Below are 19934 nucleotides of genomic sequence, written 5' to 3'. Positions count from 1 at the left end.
ATGCTTGTTCTAATAGGATGTAAAGGGCCTATTAGATTATTCAGTCCATCTACCACTGTGTGGGTGAAAGTGACCTATGAAATCATTCTTTCCATCAGTGAGGGAGTGATACATCCTCTGGCAAATATTATATTGACCTGACGGTTGGTCTTAGCCAAAAGGCCAACCAGTCCTGACTGTGTCCCTTTAAGTTTGATATACCTTCTCAAATCCTGTTGTTAGATTTTTTTCGTAGGGATTTTTTTCCCAATAGGAATGGTTAGTTTATTTTACAAAGATTTTTTTAAAACACTGTATCCAGATATTGTCAGGAGAGCCGAGGAGAATGACGAGAATGAGACAACTACAGAACTGACTTTAGATTTTCCCCTTCCCAGCAGAATTTGTCAACAAAACTCTTATTGAGTTTTGGTTGGAGCTACAATATTGGGTCTCCAGAATTTGGATTGATACAGTGGGTGCTTTTAGGTTGAACGGCTTTTTGCTTAAATCCGCTTTCTTCTCTTCCTCATTAACAAAAAAAAAAAATATGGCTTATTAAAATTGACCACCAGCTATTATAGTAAATCACGGATAGCTTTTCTTTTCCAAAGATGGACTGACTTCCTGCTAGAAGCCTAGTCAGTAGAACTCAGTCTTTACAAGACTGGTTTTGGAGAATCTTGTATCTTCTTGTGACTGTAGGCCTAATCCAAAAGCCCAGTGGAAAGAGTCCAGTTGATTTCACTGGGTTTTTGGATCAAGTCATTAATGATGTAGTTGTTTACCTGTGGTGGAGAAAATGGGATTCACTGTGAATGGGAGCATAGGCAAGATTGAAGGTGTAATGTATTAAACAATTACTGTAATCTAATAATAGTTTAGTTTATCCAGTAGAAAGACATGTCACACCAATAAAGGAAATGGAGTCCTAAAAGTGGTCAGCTTATTTTACTGATGTTTAGGAAAGGCATGCTTCTGGAAGTTTGAGAAGATCGTGGCATAAGCAACTTTGTTCTGCTTTGAAGTCCTTCAGCTGATGTATTGCTTTCAATCAAATTGTAGGCACATGTATTTTATAGATGCACCACTGATTTCATTAGTGGTTGATCTTCTTTTAATGATGGAGAGTGGTCAAGAGCCCAGGCTGATTCTTTTATCTCTTTTGTTGACTTTTGTTACCATTGACCATGAAGTCATGCTGACTCTACCTTGGACTGTGACTTCTTAGCTGGAAAACACAAGGTGGTGGTTTTGGATCATCTGCCCTGAAAAGTGACTCTCTGATCCAGGGAATGGCTAAATTATCCTAGTTGGTGTGTGTGAGACTGATGGGGAGGGGGCCTGGGGCTGTTGATATCAGCAGCATACAGATGCCATGCAGCTCTCTCTCATTTTGGGGAGATGTTACTTAGTGCAGCTTCTCAGTAAGTGGGTATGTGTAGAGCAGCAGAACTTAGGATCCATAGATCTGTATGGAGAAACTGAAAAGATTATGGTGAACAGATAAAGGAGAGGTCCTACTCAGATCTCCCCAACATCTGCATAGCAGAACACTCAAGGTGCAGATCTGAGAGGAATAAGTGAAACATTTATGTGAACCCTGAAATATTCTGTAGAGCAAAGGCACCTGTGGCTTCTAACCAGCATCACTTGCTCCACTCCCCAGCCTTCTTCTATCTTCACCCCATCCCTGTCCCACAAACCAGCGGACTCAGCAGAAAGTATGTGTGGTTTGACAAAAGAAGGCATAGCTTGGTGGGAGGAATAGGGTTAGGTGTCTGGCTAGGTATGTGGTTTAAATCACGTTTGTACACCTAGACAGGGGGATGATTTGATTTTTTTTTTTAAACAATGTAATGTGTATATAGAATTAGGTTTAATATTCTATCAATAAAATTTTAGACATATTTGATGATTTTTGGGTGTTAAGTTTCTTGTGATTTGCATTTGACTTAGATAGTCTAGTACACTTCTAATTGCAATAGCAGTAACAAGATTTAAAGTGTGTGCAGTCAATAGATGTAGCCTAAATTTCAAAAGTAACAAGACCTCAGCTAGGTATCCAACTTTGTACTTAAAGTGATATGCGTTTCAGAGAACTAAATGCTATTCCATATTGGTTGCTTTTGAGTCCCCCCCAGTTTACTACTAGATAGATTTGGAATGCTAAATAACACTAGCTTATTTTTAGTCCCCTACCACCTATTCACTGACATCTACAGAATTATTGTTCTATCTCTCTGGAAATGTTTGAAATGGGGAACTTCATTTTAACTCTGTCCTAGAGCCAGTGTTGTCAGATGAGAAATCTGATTCGCTTTTCTCAAACTGAGAGGAATGAGAGAGTCATTCAGAAGCTTGTGTGTGTTCAGGACTTCAGAATTTTCAAATGAGATGAGCAAAAATTCATTATAGTCAGAACTCCTGTTCTGTTTTTGGCCCCTCTTTCCCAGTTATTACTTCTGAAATGTCTTTGCAGACAGCATTTACAACAAAGTCATTTTTACTGGCCTTTCTGTTCTGATCAGATAAATCCAAGTTTCCCTTTATGGGCCAGTGTACCATGGCATTTAGCCATAAGCAAATCCTGCACACCCAAACCTACTTTATTCAATCAAGTTAAAGCATTTCCTTCTTAGGCAGAGTTACAAAATCCTCATCACTTTACTAATTTTATAAATTAGGGTTTAACAGTTGAGGGCTTTATGCCCTTTTTGTTGCCCAGCTAAGCTTGGGCTAGAAGATGATGGCACAGTATTAGGGGGTGAAAATTGAGGGTGCCAGAAACTCTCACCACAGAAAGTCTGCATAATCCTTCAGATTTTACTGCTCTTTATGGCAAAAGCAGATTTTTAATTTCGACAGAAGTATCTGAAATCAGAGAGGGCCAGCCTCTTGCCCTGAATTATACAGCACACCAAAATGTGCTAGGTCCTTTAGAAAAGACATAGTGAAATTTCAGATGCAACACAATAAGTGAGCGGGACAAAATAGAGGGATTTGGGATATCGGGAACAGGGTGAAAATAAAATAGGGTTAAGATTGGTGACAGATTATTTTGATAATCTAAAATGTTAGAGATAAGGATAAAAAATTTATTGATTTAATTATTGTAGATATTGGGTAAGAAGTCAGTTTTCAGGCAAGATTTAAGTGAGGGTGGAAGGAGTGGCCTTGCAAACTAGCTCAGGAAGAGTCATGTTGGTTATTTAAAATAGCAGGGCCAAAGAGCAAAGGGAGGGGAACATCAAGGCATTCGAGAAACAATAGACGGTTACAGGTTTCAGTGGTAACATAGGAAAGCAAATGTTCTAGTGTTTCTTCTTTTAATACCAGGCCGTTGTGATCCACCTGGATTTTGGTTTTCATCCATTAGTTTTCCCACTGCCAGATTGTCCTGGAACATTATGTGCTCTGCATACTACTCAGTTGTTTAAAAATGCCTGCGTGACTGCCATAAAATCACTTGTTCTTATTCACGTGATCACTCATATCAATTCCAGTTAGGTGTGGGTGCGTGCCACGTGCACGGAAGTTGGAAACTATTCTCTAGCAGCTACCTGTCAGGCTGGCTGGGGAGCCCCCTGGAGTTGAGCCGATATGGCGATCTATATAAGATCCTGCCAGCCCAAACCCCCTTCAGTTCCTTCTTACCGCTGGTGATGGTTGTTGGAATAGTGGTCTCTTGGTTTCTCAAGTGCTCTATTAATCCCTAGCTTATCTTAATCGTTGTTAGTTAATGGTTAATAGTTAGTGTTAAGTGTTTTTCTCTGTAGTGTTAAGCGTAGTCTAGTAGTTGAGGGCAGTTTAGCACTCAACAACTTCCCTGCGGGGCTCTGGGGCATGCCGTCCCAGGGCTTCAAGTCTTGCAACAAGCTGATGCCTAGGGGCAATCCCCACAATTCCTGCCTTAGGTGTCTAGGGGAGGGCCATCAGGCTGACAAGTGTAAAATCTGCCAGGCTTTCAAGCCATGGATAGAAAAAGAGAGGGAAATTCAACTCAAGCAACTCCTCATGGAGTCTGCATTGCAGCCCGCTAAAGACGCGGGCCTGAGTGTCTTGGTGCGCAGTGCTCCCCCAGCGATGCTAATTCTGGCACCGCAGAAGATCCCGCATCCACTGCGGGACTGACAATCTCCTGGGCCCTAAAAACGCCCACCTTGGCACCATTCCCATTCCCCAGTTGCTGGAAAGAAGCAAGCCTTGGGAGAACCCCTTGTTAGGGTCGAAGCAGTTGTTCCGGCCCCAACCGAGCAACACGCCAGCCCAGCACAGGGTACCGTTCAAGTGGAGGAGATTACATTGCCTTCCACTCCGGATTCCTTTGAGGCCGCTAGAGGCCTCATCGAAATGACATTCCCGGTACCCCGGGTCCGAGTTCCGGTACCATCCAAGGGCAGGCCGGCGATATTTGGACTGTCAGCCCCTAGACCAGCATCTTCATGCTGCTCGGAGTCCTGGCATTGTTCCGAGTCCCTTCACCGCCCCACGTACTGGTCTGACTCACGGCAGTGGTTAGACTCACGACGCTGGTCTCGCAACTCCGACCCTCAGAGCCATTCCCACGCGGTTGACTGCTAGAATGTGGTCCCTCTTGAGGTCTGGGTCTCGCTTGAGGTCTGGGTTGCAAGACCTCGCCGCACCATTCGGACCGCTGTTTCACGGAACACCAATCCCCAAGTCGACTGTCACCACAGCACAAGTCCACGGCCTGCTACCGCTCCCCATTGCGGCACCGCTCACCATCGTGGCACCGTTCTCCATCGCGGCACCATTCCCCAACATGGCATCACTCTTCATCGCGGCACTGCTCTCAATCGCGATCAACTTCACGATGCCAATCACCGCATGACCCTTGGCTGCCAAGGGGCTCGCTGCCCGCTTTACTCCACTCACGCGCTGCCTCTCCTTGGCCATTGTGGTTCCAATCCCCCTCTGGCAGGTCAGAGAGAGCTTCAGGGGCTTCGGACATTCCCCGGTTGGGCCCAGGAAGCCTTGGACGAGACCCCACAGTGCCCAGTTGGCAGCCTCAATGGCAATTCTGGACCCACTGGGCATATCATCAGGCCCCAGGGGGCCCAGCCGTTGTTGTGCTTGGACATCCGTCCTCCTCTGGACCTGGACCAACTCGCGGAGTCAGCACATGTGGTAGGGGTTATCCCGGGGGCCCAAGAGGAGATACCTGCGGCTGACCAAGAGGCTATCTCCGCCCCGGCTCTCCCGGTGGAGTCGTCTTTGTCCTCCCCTGATGAGGCCTTGGCTAGTACGTCCACATCTGGTCCACCTCCAATGGACTTTAGGGTCCTCCAAGAACTGCTTCGGCATGTGGCCCTTAATATGAACCTCCAAGTTAAGGAGATTGTGGAGGAGGAGGACCCTATGGTGGACATTCAGGACCCAAAGGACCTTCCAGGGTGGCCCTCCCCATGAATAAGACTAATCAAAGTAATGCCAAGTCTCTCTGGCAAACCCCAGCCTCTATCCCTCCCACAGCCAAGGGAGTAGAAAGGAAATACTTTGTTCCCACCAGGGGTTACGAGTATCTTTTCACTGACCCCACTCCATGCTCGCTGACGTGGTAAACACCAGAGAAAGACAGGACCAGCAAGGGCCTGTGCCCAAATCAAAGCACATTTTTGGGAGAGAGGTTTTCTGCTGGGCGTCTCTCGTTTAGGATTACTAACCAGTTGGTGATCCTCAGTAGATACAACTTTAACTCTTGGTCTTCGGTCCTTAAATTCCAAGATCTTCTCCCAGTGGAGGCTTGTATGGAACTTTGGGGCCATTGCTTAGGAAAGTAAATTGGTGGCCTGGATCTACCTCCAGGGTTCCCTCGATGCTATGGACGTGGCTGCGCACACTCTGACTTCTGGCATTACCATGCGGCGGAATGCTTGGCTACAATCCTCGGGTCTCCTGCCTGAGGTCCAAAGCACCATCCAAGATCTTCTCTTTGATGGTCATGGCCTGTTTGCGGAACAAACCGATTCCCACTTGCATACCTTAAAGGACACGAGAAACACTATCAAATCCTTAGGTATGCATACCCCGGCTAACCAACGAAAGCCATTTAAACCCCAGACCACTCAGCAGTATGCTTTCCCGCCTAGACTGAGGCAGGACTTTTCTCGTCAGAGAAACAGATACTCCCGACATAGACCGTCTTGCCCCTCTTCTGGACAGGGTCAAGGACAGTCTAAGCTTCCCCCAGGCCCTAAGTGCCCGTTTTGAAGGTGCGCCCAGGGATGGACTACTAGCTCTCACCCCGGACAGTTACCCGTTTCTGAACCATCTATCCCGTTTCTATCATGCCTGGTCCCGTATTACCTCGGACCGTTGGGTCCTCCGCATGGTGCAGATGGGATATTCTATCCATTGCCGTTCACCTGTTCACTTCTGTGTCTCTCCTGGAAGGTCACCTTCCTAATGGCCATCACTTCCGCACGCCAGGTGTCCGAACTACGGGCTCTCACCTGTGATCCGCCCTATACTGTTTTTCATAAGGATAAAATTCAGCTAAGGCCTCACCTGGCCGTTCTGCCGAAAGTGGTGTCCCACTTCCATGTAAGCCAGGATATCTTCCTGCCGGTTTTCTACCCCAAACCCCACATGCTGACCTTCGGGAACAGCATCTCCATTCCCTGGATGTTAGAAGGGCACTCGCCTTCTATATAGACCAAACAAAGCCCTTCCGTAAAACAACCCAGTTATTTGTCGCCATCGCAGAGCAGATGAAAAGCACTCCGGTTTCCTGTCAGCGAATATCTTCGTGGATCACCTGGTTTATTCGTGCTTGCTACAACTTGGTAAATGTCTCTCTGCCTGCTGTCACGGCTCACTCCACGAGAGCTCAGGTGTCATCAGCTGCTTTTCTGGCACACATTCCACTCCAGGAAATCTGCAGAGCTGCCACGTGGGCCTCCGTTCACACCTTCACGTCCCACTATTCCATCATTCAGCACTCTCGGGACGATGCAGTCTTTGACAGAGCGATCCTCCAATCTGCGGTTCCTTGACTCTGACCCCACCTCCGAGATAAGGCTTGGGAGTCACCTAACTGGAATTGATATGAGCAATCACTCGAAGAAGAAAAAACGGTTACTTACCTTTCTGTAACTGCTGTTCATCGAGATGTGTTGCTCATATCTATTCCATTCCCCCCTACCTTTCCCCTCTGTCGGAGTAGTCGGCAAGAAGGAACTGAAGTGGGATTGAGCCGGCAGGATCTTATACAGATCGCCATATTGGTGCCACTTGAGGGGTCTCCCCTGCTGGCCCAACAGGTAGCTGCTAGGGAAACGTTTCCGACTTTTGTGCATGCGACGCACGCGCACACACATAACTGGAATAGATATGAGTAACACATCTCGAAGAACAACAGTTACAGAAAGGTAAGTAACCATTTTTTTCATTGTTATGAGAAAAAAAAATGTGCTCTCTTTTTTTTAAGAAATATATTTTGAGTGAAAGATTTGAGAAGTGTGTACAGTTTTCACACATACTTTATTTAAAAAATTGGGATAAAAGCTCAGAGCAGCATTTGTTAAAATCCCCCCCCATAGATTTCCAATAGCCATAGTGAAAATTGATCCAACTAAAAAAAAATTACCTTAGCTTCTGAGTACCTGCCCCAGGGGAGGTAAGAGCTCTTTATTGGATATGTTTTTGGGACAGTAAGCAGGGGAGAGCTCATACTTAGATAACAGGGGACTATTCCTGCAAAGAGGGAATACTTAAAAAATAAATTGATAATCTTCTCTTAAAAAAATCAGATGGTAAACCTGTGGGATTGAGGGTTTGCTCCTGTCTTTTTCTTTCAGTTCCAAAGCAAAATAGAAGTGTAGGTTAAACTCCTAATAAATATCTGGAAATTCTTGGCTTTGCAAACATTAGTTTCCCTTATAGAACAAAGTGATTTTTATTAACAGCACTGTCAGATAGTTTGATGATTGAATGTTGTTGAGGCTTGATTTCACTTGCATTTTTTTTCTCTTCTTCCTCTGTGTGGTTGTTGGCTCATAGCATGCTGCCTGGCTGCTGGTAAAAGAGGAAATGAGGTGAGTACTTTTATGGCATTTATACTAGAGAGTACTGGATTTAGTGAATTAAGAGATACCTCTATAACTTTTTTTCAGAGTAGGAGCAATGAGGAACTTCTTTCTCTGGAATATTGGGCCACTGATAGAGACATTTATGACTAAATGATTAATACTGTATTTTCCATGTGTAGGAAAATAAAGTGATTCACTTGATAGGTGCTTTAAAAGTGAGAAAATATCCCTGCTAGCAATCAGCAGCAATCTCTCTGGAGCTATACTCCAAGATTCTTCTTCTCTTCTTCCTTCCCTTCCTTACAGTGAACTCAAAATAAACACGGAGCCAGGGAGTAAATGATCTACCCTTGTAAACAAGGATTTTCAGCTGCTTCATTTTCTTTCATCCTTTTGCTGGCAAGCACCTTTAAGCATCCAGGTACTTGAGCAATAGAGCAAGCAAGTAGTTGCTTTTATAAGTTATATGAAGACTACTAATTAGCTGAATGCCGAGCAGTTGCAAAAGATTATAGTTACAGCTTTGGCGTGTGCACATCCTACATTTGCATCTGAATTGGATGTTTCTTGTTCAGTTTGTTCATTGTGACTGCAGCATCTCTAGGACAATGCTTCTGAGTTTGGGGTGTGGGCTATCCATTCAATGTAGTGTTCTGATATTAATTTAGTGCTCATGAAAGTTGCCAAAATAACATCACTGGAATCAGTCGTTCTCAGTCTGTCAAATAGATACAGCGATGGTACATTTATAATAGGATTGTCCTAGCATTCCTTCTCAAATCTGAACCTTAGAGTCCAGAAAATGAGATACTAGCATGAATTTCCCTAAGCTTAATTACCAGCTTCGATCTGATAGGCTGCCATCACCCAAAATATAGTGTTTTGGGGCACTCTGACCTCCCCAACCTTCCCTGGGGACCCCAAGAACCCAGATCCCTTGGGTTCTTAAAACAAGGAGAAATAAACCATTCCCCCACCTTTCCCCCTCCCAGAACTTCCCTCCCTGGGCTATCCTGAGATACTGATCTAACCTCTTAAATCGCCATACAGAGAAGCATCTCCCTTCCCTTCCACAAAGAGGCAAACAGATTCAAGGAAAACAGAGAGAGATTTTATCTCTCCCTCCTTCTGTCTCCCCCACCCGTCCTGGTGAGTTATCCCAATCCCCTGGAATAACACAAGGGAAACAGAAAAAAATCAATCAGGTTCTCTAAAAAGAAATCTTTTAATAAAAGAAAGGAAAAAGTAAAGAATTATCTCTGTAACTTCAAGATGTAACTATTACAGGGTCTTATAGCTTACAGACACCAGAAAGAGACTTTCCCCCCAGTACCAATACAAATCAAAATATTCCCAGCAACTACACATATAAAAGTTAACCAGCCAGATCCACAAATTCAAATAGAGTAAAACAATTAAAAAGCCTAAACCACCTGTTTTACTTATTATATGAAAAGAAACTTAGAGAACCTGTAGTAATGTCTGGTCTCTCTCAGACCCTCCGAGAGAAGAACAAAGAACTCACACCCAAACTTCCCTCCACCCGAATTTAAAAGTATCTTGTCGTCTGATTGGTCTTCTGGTCAGGTGTCCAGTTTCCTGCTTGTAACCCTTTACAGGTATAAGAGACATTAACCCTTAACACTCTGTTTATGACAAGGATAACAGAGCCTTTCACTTTGTCACCACTTCAGAGCCAGCCCAGATCAGTAATGTCCAAAACTGTTACGTTAGCTAATGGTAGAGTCATTCATTTGTTTGGTTCCCAGTAGACAGAAGCCACCATCACAGTTGACTAAAAAGCTGAGGATTGAATAATCAGAGACTGAACTATCCTATCACTCTTAGAACTGTTCTTTCTAGAGAAGAGCAGTACATATTGGTGGGGCTGTGAAGGGAAGCATGCATAGTTGTCTGTACTATACCTGTTCTGTGACTAAATAGAAGTAATTTCATCTCCAAGCTGTCATGCCAGTACTTTTCATGAGCATTATATTCACTTTAAAAGAAGGAGCACAGCAAAAGCAGTTTAAGCTTTCCTTCATAGCCTTACTATTATGGCTTAGGGCTTGTCTACATGGGGAGTTAGTTATTCCAGAATAGCTGTTCTTGATTAACTCCATATGTGGATGGTCTTATTCTGGAATAAGAGTGCCTTCTATGTCCAAAATGGACTGAACTAATTTGGAATATGCACTCTTATTCCAGAATAAGAGCAACCACACGTGGAGTTAATCAAGAATAACTATTCTGGGCAACTCCCCATATAGACAGACCCTTAGACTGCCAACCAAAGTACTAATAAATATAATGGTATTTATTCTGTTTTAATAACACTAGGTAAATACAGACTGGACTAAGTCCATCGATTCATTTAATATCAGCCAGTTAATTACTATCAGAAGGTAGTGTCTTTGTTACTACTGACCTGGGTAGGGACAAAGTATAAAACAGTCATCTAGGTTAAAAGTTCTGTATGTCTTAAGGAATCCAGGAGTCCTGTATTTCTCAGCAATCTCAATTTTTGAAGATAGATTTGAATTTAGTGCACACTTAGTTTGAAGGTACACAATTTCATCTGTGTTTTAATGATTCTTCCATTTCACTTTTATTATTGGGGTAGCTACTAATAAGGTTATTAACAAATGGCTTTTCATATACTTTGTGTTAATGTACAATATTTTAATTGTATTGTTCTCAAGAACATAGGGTTTAAGTTGATGAATTTACCTTTGATGACTAGCTGATTCACAGGCTGTTTTCCACTTATGGTGAAAAAAGTATGATTAACATGTATAGTTTGATGACACTGATTATTTGCATTCAGATATGACTGATATATAAATCTAAACCTTTTGTGAGACATCAGTTTTAAATATTCTAAAATTCTCCCAATAATGTAACACATGGGGACATGAACAATTTGTACTAATGGCTAAACTACCTTCAGTAAGTAATTAATATCTTATAATTTTGGGTGAAGTTTTTGAATCTTATAAGGATCACATTAATTGTGAATAAACCTATAAGATACTGAGCTGTCTCCAGCAAAAGTATTATTAAGTGAACAGGGTACAAAGACTGAGAGTGCTGGCTGTAATAGGTATTAAAATATATAACCAGAAATATTAATGCAGTGATTAGATTAGTATTGAGATCTTTTGTTTATACATCAATGATTTGGAGTATCTATCCAGTACGTAAGAAGAGAGTGTGTGCAACCTCTGTGATGTATCTTCTTCTCCCAGACCACTCAGAGGGTACCCCACAATATGAGGGAGACAGGGACATAATGTCCTCCCCTCACAAACCAATGAGTAATCCACAAGAAAGGCATACAGTCTCAGGCTGGGAGAAGAAGAAATTTGTGGAGGATTGGGAGGCAGTGTTGGAACGGAGGCATAAGACTTCGGCATAGACGACTCTGGTCTCCAGCAAGTTTCCTGTGATCTGGGAGTTCTAAGGGACAAACTCTATGCCCAGACCTTTCCCCAGTAAAACGATCTGTTAGAAGCATCATCAGAGGAACACTTTGGAGATTCTTGTTCCCGATGTGGGTTTATCAGCATAGGGGGACTATTTGGCTCGAAGTTCATTGTTATTGAGCTATCTTCTGATAGAGGCCATCATGCTGGGAAGTGCTGTTTGAGATATTGGCAGTATGGGAACGCAGACTTAGAAGTGGGAAAAGCAATTTCTATCCTACTTTAATGCTAGCTTAAACAGTAAATTATTAATCTCTAAAAACATCTTTTTATTGTTTAATCAGCATTAAAGAAGCTTTCACAGTGAGCTCCTATAAGGAAGGTGTGAGTTCTTAGTAAATTGGCCTGTCATTGGCGCTTGGGTCAAGAGTGGTAATACTATAATTTTTTTAATGAAATGTGCTACTTGTGTGGCAAATGGTTCTCACTATGTGAACTTCCAGATTGCTAGGCTGAAAAAAGTGTGTACTGCTTTCTCTTAATATTCTTGGCATCTTTGGTTAGGTACACTTTCCACTGCCTTTAATTATTTGGTGTACTGCCTACATACTCTTGTAACTTGAACAAGTATATGCCCTGTCTCACAGTGAGAGGGCTAGCTGCCCGTCCGAGTTCACTTCCACACATCACAGACCTCATGCTTTCACGTCCCCTGGGGTGGGTGATTCTCCTGCTCTTAGACTAGTCCTGAGGCTGTTACCTCACAGATTCAGTGCTCATGCCAGCAGGTTTGACTGAGTTTGGCACCTTCAGTTCTCCCCTTCAGAGTTTGTGGCCAGTGGACCAGACAGCCTTCTTATACCAAATTATTATTTAATTTTAACATCAGGAATAAAGCATAATGTAAGAGAAAAAGAATTTTAAAACAATGAAAGGTCACATCTACACTCATGTATTTTACCTCAGTCCTCACCCCCTACCCTCTGTGAGGGGAGTCTTGGAAGGCCTAATTTCTTCATATCCATCAGCCAGCGTCCAGGTGAGAGAGTCTGTTACCACAAACAGCTCCTCAACACACTCTGGCCTTTGGACAAAGAGAGTCTTCATACCTGTTTTGTAGTCCTTTTGATATATTGGTAACACAAGCATTGGCAATTGGAACCCAGGCTAAACAAGCTATGTAATTTGGCTGGAGCTGATATGGTAGGATGTTCACAGTTAATAGCTCAGGCAATATCTCAAACACACTGAAGTGTTTCCCTGGCGGGTTTTCTCCAGTCATTCTTTTGTGTTCCTTTTTATTTCCTCAGAGCCTTGTTGATTTAACCCAATATAGACATAGTAAGCATCCCTTGTGACATTCAGACAAGTTTATAGTATTCCTAAATTATTACAGAGCAGCACCATGTCCTTCACACCATGTTCTGTACACTTTATAGTTTTGGCCTGTTTATACACAAATTTTATGTTAGTGATAGGTCACTTATTTTTAGAATGAAATGTCAGAGGTATGATTGTTTGACTCATATATAAGTTTCCATTGTTTATTTTTTATGATTCAGAAAACAGGGCCTGTCACTGGCAAAAGAGGACATTGTTCAGCTGAAAGAAACATACAAATGGATTATTCATCCCCTATTCTCGGAGGAGCTGGGTGTTCCTGCTGATGGAAAGGTGTTGTATAAATAATAAAGTTGTTGTTTTCCTGAATTCATATAAAATACTCATAACATGAATGGGTTCTAATTAGACAGACAAGTCTGTCACTGGTCTTGTCTGGTAAACAAAAAAAGTGCTCTTTTACCTCAAGTTAGCTATCACAAGTAAATCCTAGTGAAGACAAGGCAAGCAGTAGTTTTTATACATATTAGCTGGTAGAGTTAAAGACTAAGGAGTCTTTTCTTAGTCATGACATATAGAAACAAATGTCTTTAAACATTAAAGATAGCAAGAGACCTTCTAGAGCCCACAAGCACTGAGTCCCTGTAGTCATAAGTGTACCATAAAATAAGTTATGTAAGGCCTTGTCTACAATACTCAGTTCTGTCAACAGAGTAGTGGAAGTGTACGCACGTCAATGCTCTTCACGCCCATGTACTCCCCTGCTACGCCAACAAAATAACATCACCTTGATGAGAGGCGTAGAACTTTTAGCGGCAAAGTTAGTTCAACGCAGTGTCAGTGTAGACACTGCTTGCTTATTTTGCCGTAAAGGCCTCCAGGAGGTGCCACACAATGCCTATCCTGATTGCTCTGGTCAGTAGTTTGAACTCCACTGCCCTGCAGCAAGGTATACAGGTGTCTGTCCCTCCCCCTTTAAAGGGCTGGGAATTTTTGAAATTGCACTTCTTGTTTGCTCAGTGTGGAGAGCTCACATTACATCTTTCCAACTGACCCTGGCAGCTCCACACACTAAATGATCTCCCGCATGGAATGCACTGAAGTTGATGGATTTGCTGGCTCTATGGGGAGAGGAGGCTGTGCAGTCCCAGTACAAGTAAACAATGCCTGGCTGAATGCATTACATAGAGACATGTTACTGGGGCTCATTGTCAAAATGCTGCTTCAGAGCCTTCCTGATTCAAATAGCCCCCTGTTGTGCCCCTCTAATAGCCCTAGTATCTGGCTGCTCAAAATCAGCCACCAGGTGATCTGCCTACATGCTACATCCCTGGGGAAACTTCTCCTTAGCTTCACAAATATTATGCAGTGTACAGTGGGCTGCTATGACCACGGGAATATTTTCCTCATTGAGGTCTAATCTGCCATAAAGGAAGCACCAGCGAGTCTTTAATCTGCTAAAGGCACATTCAGCTATCACTCTGCATCTGCTCACCCTATTCTTGAAGCACTCCTTGCTGTTGTCCAAGTTTCCTGTGTAAAGCTTCATGAGTGGTGGGAGTAAGGGGTATACTGGGTCTCCCTGATCACTATGGTTATTTCAACATCCCCCATTGGAATCTTCTTGTCTGGAAAGAAAGTCCCTGCTTGCAGCTTTCTGTACAAGCCAGTGTTCCTGAAGATTTGTGCAGCATGCACCTCCCTTGCCCATCCCTTGCTGATATCAGTGAAATGACCCCGGTGATCCACAAGCACCTGCAATACCATAGAGAAATACCCCTTTCTATTGATGTACTAAGTTGCAAGTTGGTTTGGGGCCAAAATGAGGATATGCGTCCCATCTATCACCCCGCTGCTGTTAGGGAATCCCATTGCTGCAACACCATCCACTATTTCACACACATTTCCAAGAGTCAGAGTTCTTCTTAGTAGGATGTGATTAATGGCCCTGAAAACTTGTGTGAACATAAACTCAGTGTTGGACTTTCCAACTCCAAACTGATTCGCAACCGACTGGTAGCAGTCTGGAGTTCCCGGATTCCATACAGCGATCACCACGTGCTTTTCCTCCGTGACAGCAACTCTCATTTTAGTGTCCTTGCACCGCGGGACAGGGGCGAGCTTTGCACACAATTCCAGGAAGCTAGCTTTGTGCACCCAGAAGTTTTGCTGTCATTCCATACCTGCGTGACGATGCGATCGCACCACTTGATGCTTGTTTCCCAAGCCCAGTAGCGATGGGTCCACCCTGTGCAACTGCATCATGAATACCAAAAGTAATACGGAATTGTTTCTTTCCATGGCATGCAGCTCAGCAGGCATCACGGATTCCTGTTCAGATTCACAGCTCATAAATACTGCATGATCAGTCGCGTTGTGTTCACAACCCTTATTACAAGACTAGAGAGCAGTGCTGGATTCCTGATTTCAGGCAAAGATGGTGTGCATACTGTTTACAGTGGCTGTTGAAAAATGGCACGAAATGTGATCAGAACCCCATGGAATAATGGGACAGAAAAAACTGCATCATGGGATGGTAAATCCATGATGCATTGTGATCCATTCCTTATTCCTACAACTAATAGAGGCAGAAGGTGGCGAGTTGCATGGTGGGATAGCTACCCATGGTGCACTGCTCTCTCTGTCAATGTTAGAGAACTGTGGACGCATGCCGCTGACACAGGGAGCATTGTGTGAACATGCACAAGCAATATTACTATTGTGATTTATGATCGTCGGTGTAAATTGCGTTGACTTAACTCTGTAGTGTAGACATAGCTTTATAACTTAAAATCATTTAAACATTATCTAATCCTCTCAACAACCCTGTGAGGTAGGTTGTTATCTGAATAAGTGAGGTAATGAGAGAATGATTTGCCAAAGGCAAAGGAACTGTGGGCAGTGTAGTGAGGCGGCCTGATTCCCAGGCGCCCTGGAGGACCAAGAGCCCAGCCGGAGGCCGGACTGGGCGGAGCTACGGAGCTCTGGGCCTTCCCGCAAAGTGTCAAGCACCGACCCGGAAGTACAAAGGCAGGCCCTCTAAGCTCAGTAAGGCCCCAGCTGTCAGCCAGGCCGGACGTCCATGACCGAGCTCCCGCTGGGGAGGCCGCAGAATGCAGCGGCCGACCCAGCCTCCTCCTCGCTTGCTACCCGGAGGAGGACTGGCCGAGCCAGACGGGGGCCGTTGACCTGGAGGACTCGCTGAGCCCACCTGTGGACACTCACCCTGAGGAGCCGATGGTGATTGACCCCTCTGCCGACACCACGACGACTCAAGTACTCGAGGAGGGGGAGAGTGGAAGTAGCCCGGGGGCAGATGACCCCAGTCTGGCTGCAGTACTGCCAGAACCGATGTCAGTGTGTTGCGGCCAGGATCCCCACTGACCCAGCAGCAGACTACCAGGCTGGGACGCAATGGAGTGGGAGGGCCTGCGTCCCCCCCTGCCACCCTTCCAGGGGTGGCAGACTCCCCCTCTCCCTGGCCTGAGGAGGCCTTTAAACCTACATGAACTACTTCTCAGCCCTGCCTGAGGGTCTGAGCCCTGTACCTGTGTTTGTTGCCCCGCTCTGAGCCAGGGCTTGGGCTTTGTAGGCTTATAGACTTGAACTGCTGCTCAGCCCTGCCTGAGGATCCAAGCCCTGTATCTGTGCTTGTTGCCCTGCCCCAAGCCAGGACGGGCTTTGTCGCTTTATAGACTGAACTGCTTGCTGTGTAGTGAGGTGGCCTGGTTCCCAGGTGCCCCGGAGGGCGAAGGGCGACCCCTCGCCCGACAGGGGAACCCTTACACGCAGCATTGAGATGACTCTAAAGTTCTTGGTTCTGTTGTCAATCCAATAAACCACATTGCTTTTCTTTTATGGTTTAAAGGCTTCCAGTCATTGCAGACTAAATCCTGGGGTGAATTGCTTGCAAGATTGACTGGTTTGGTTTTGTCTCATGATTTGCTAGGCTTAGTGACCATAATAGGTAGGCTTGGCAGAATTTGATTTTTTAAATGTAGTTTTGACAGATAATATCAATGTTTATTTTAAGCATTTTTTTTTCAATTTAAATTTTCACAGTTATAGGAAATTATGCGGGAGGTCAGACAGCAAGGGGATCAGATAATCATTTAATGACAGACTCAAACAAGTTTAAGCTTTGTAACTGTTAAAATACCAATTGTCAATATCACATGTTAAAATATGCAAAGTTAATATCCTTAAATCAAACTCTGATATGTTCTCAAGCAGCATTTTTCTTACTTTGCCTATCTGTAAATTTCTATTATTCAATTTTCGATTGGTTTGTGTGTGTACGGTGAAATCAGTGTTTTCTAACATTTACCAATAAAGATCTAATCCTTCCAAGCCTAATTGGCTTTGGGCTGTTATTCTCTCTCTGTGCTAGTTCCCCCATGTACAAAATGCTTGTAAAGTGCATTGAGATGGTTGAGTGCTATAGAAATCTCATGATATATTTCTGAAATGGCTTCTCAGTGACCCATTAAAAAGTTTCCCATTTATGCTGCAATTCTATCTTCCTCTTCTCCTCCTCCTTTACTGTTTTTCTGTAATATATCAGTAATGATCCTTGAACCATTTGTTATACATTTGGTTAATAAATTGCTAGCTCTTAGTAAAAGGAAATTGTTACCATTCTTTTTTGTCTTAGAGCTTGTTCGAAGTGAGTGTGGTCTTTGCTCACCCGGAAACTGATGAGGATTGCCATTTCCTGTAAGTTGCAATACCAACAGTAAGATGTGTATCTTAATATTGTGCAATATTGTTAGTTTGTCTGTAGCAAATGCAGTGTCTCCAGTATTTGTGATCCGGAGTTTGACCTGAATCCAAACCCCAAATCCAGGTTCCTCTTTGCAGCTTAAATCTATGCTATCTCTGAGGGGCCAAATCTGCACACTAAAGCCAAACAGCCTAAAGTTTGGAAATGTTTGGATCTGGATTGTCAACCTTATGTCAGAGTGTGTGGATCTAGAATTTTGATTTGGTCCATTACAGAGAAATGAAGTTGGGTCAGGCATTTGATTTAGGCCTGTTTGTACTGTTCATATTATAATAAATGATGGACTTTACTTGGTGTGTGAAGTACTTTTGATAACCTTTGAGCATATGTTAAAAAAAATCCGTTTATATAATACTGAGGTTTTCTGCTTATTTTGGGGATTTGGGTATGGAGGGAGGGATCAGAAGTGAGTTAGTTCTACTTAAAGACAAGACTTTAAAAAAAAAACTCAGACAAAGTGCTACATAATCGCTTGGTCTTGCTCTGCAGAGTGGCTGCCATAGAAATCCTTTTCCCACTGGCAAAGAAATCCAGCATTTCTGGAAATCTGGGTACCATTTAGTCACATCCCTTAACAGCTAGAGGGAGTATGTTGTGAGAAAATGGTCTTCTTGCTTGCCGTTTTTTTCCCCAAAAGCTAGAGCTTCAGGCAGTTTGACTGTACATGTTCCTGGTAGATGTTAAATCAGAGCATGGAAGATGCCTTCCCATACAACTTCTCTGACCAGGATCCTGTCAGTTGGCAGCTGCTGTTCACCCACAAGATCAGAAACTAGAGCATATCTCTGGCCTTTCTGACTTCCTTTCATCTATTGCTGCCCTTGCTGTCTTACTTACTCCTCTTCTGAATGCCTGATTTGTCAGGATATGTCTACACTATGGGATTATTCCGATTTTACATAAACCGGTTTTATAAAACAGATTGTATAAAGTCGAGTGTACGCGGCCACACTAAGCACATTAATTCGGCGGTGTGCGTCCATGGTCCAAGGCTAGCGTCGATTTCCGGAGTGTTGCATTGTGGGTAGCTATTCCATAGTTCCTGCAGTTTCCCCCGCCCCTCAGAATTCTGGTTTGAGAGCCCAGTGGCTGATGGGGCAAAAATAATTGTCACGGGTGGTTCTGGGTAAATGTCATCAGTCATTCCTTCCTCTGGGACAGCAGCGGCAGACAATCATTTCGCACCCTTTTTCCCTGGATTACCCTGGCTGATACAATAGCACGGCAACCATGGAGCCCGTTAAGCTTTTTTTTTTTTTTACAGTCACGGTATGTGTACTGGATGCCGCGGACAGAGGCGATACTCCAGTGCCACACAGCAGCATTCATTTGCTTTTGCATGATAACAGAGACGGTTACCAGTCGTTCTGTACCGTCTGCTGCCAGTGTAATTTGGCAATGAGATGATGGTTATCTGTCCTTCTGTACTGTCTGCTGCTATCATGGGTGCCCCTGGCTGAGATCGGCCGGGGGCGCAAAGGCAAAACTGGGAATGACTCCCCGAGTCAATTCCTCCTTTATGGTTTCTAAAAATAGAGTCAGTCCTGCCTAGAATATGGGGCAAGTGTACTAGAGAAGCAATGTATCAGAGAGCACAGCTGCTCCGTGTCAGATCCCGCAGAAATGATGAGCTACATGCCATTCATGGGGGGTGCCCCTGAAACAACCCCACCCGTTGCTTCCTTCCTCCCCCAACCTTCCTGGGCTACCGTGACAGTGTCCCCCACATTTGTGTCATGAAGTTATAAAGAATGTAGGAATAAGAAACACTGACTTGTTAGTGAGATAAAATGAGTGGGAGGCAGCCTCCCGGTGCTATGACAGTCCAGGCAGGACAGAATCTTTTCTTTACACAGGAAAAGGGATCATCAGCCCCCGGTTGCTATGATGAAGATGGTTACCAGCCGTTCTGTACCATCTACTGGGAATCATTCCTATTTTCACCCAGGTGTCCCCGGCCAGCCTCACTTGAAGCCAGCCAGGAGCACTCACGGGTTGATAAGAAGGACGGTTACCAGTCCTACTGCACCGTCTGCCACCAGGGAGGGGAGAGGAGCGGATACTGCTCTTCACTGCTGCAGCATCGCGTCTACCAGCAGCATTCAGTAGACATAGGGTGACATTGAAAGAAGTCAAGAAACAATTTCTTTACCTTTTCTTTCACGTGTAGGAGGGGGAGTAAATTGACGAGCTATTCTCTGAACCACCCCGGACAATGTGTTTGACCCTACAGGCATTGGGAGCTCAGCCAAGAATGCGAATACTTTTCAGAGACTGCTGGGGACTGTGGGATAGCTGGAGTCCTCAGTACCCCCTCCCTCCCTCCATGAGCGTCCATTTGAGTCTCTGGCT

At 44.1% G+C, this 19934-nt stretch overlaps 1 protein-coding gene across 2 annotated transcripts in view; it reads left to right on the top strand.

The window, feature by feature from the left end:
* PUS10 (pseudouridine synthase 10) overlaps window positions 1-19934 on the top strand; it is a 76292-nt gene that overhangs the window by 31024 nt on the left and 25334 nt on the right. For both annotated transcript variants that reach the window (XM_030557841.1, XM_030557840.1), the window contains 3 exons: window positions 8005-8039; window positions 13021-13132; window positions 17454-17515. In XM_030557841.1, the coding sequence (XP_030413701.1) occupies window positions 8005-8039; window positions 13021-13132; window positions 17454-17515 (209 nt within the window). The remainder of the gene's footprint in view (window positions 1-8004; window positions 8040-13020; window positions 13133-17453; window positions 17516-19934) is intronic.

Source organism: Gopherus evgoodei, chromosome 3, assembly GCF_007399415.2.
Source record: "Gopherus evgoodei ecotype Sinaloan lineage chromosome 3, rGopEvg1_v1.p, whole genome shotgun sequence".
Lineage (NCBI taxonomy): Eukaryota > Metazoa > Chordata > Testudines > Testudinidae > Gopherus > Gopherus evgoodei.
Note: the sequence above shows the minus strand (reverse complement) of the source record. Positions and strands in the feature narration are given on the sequence as shown.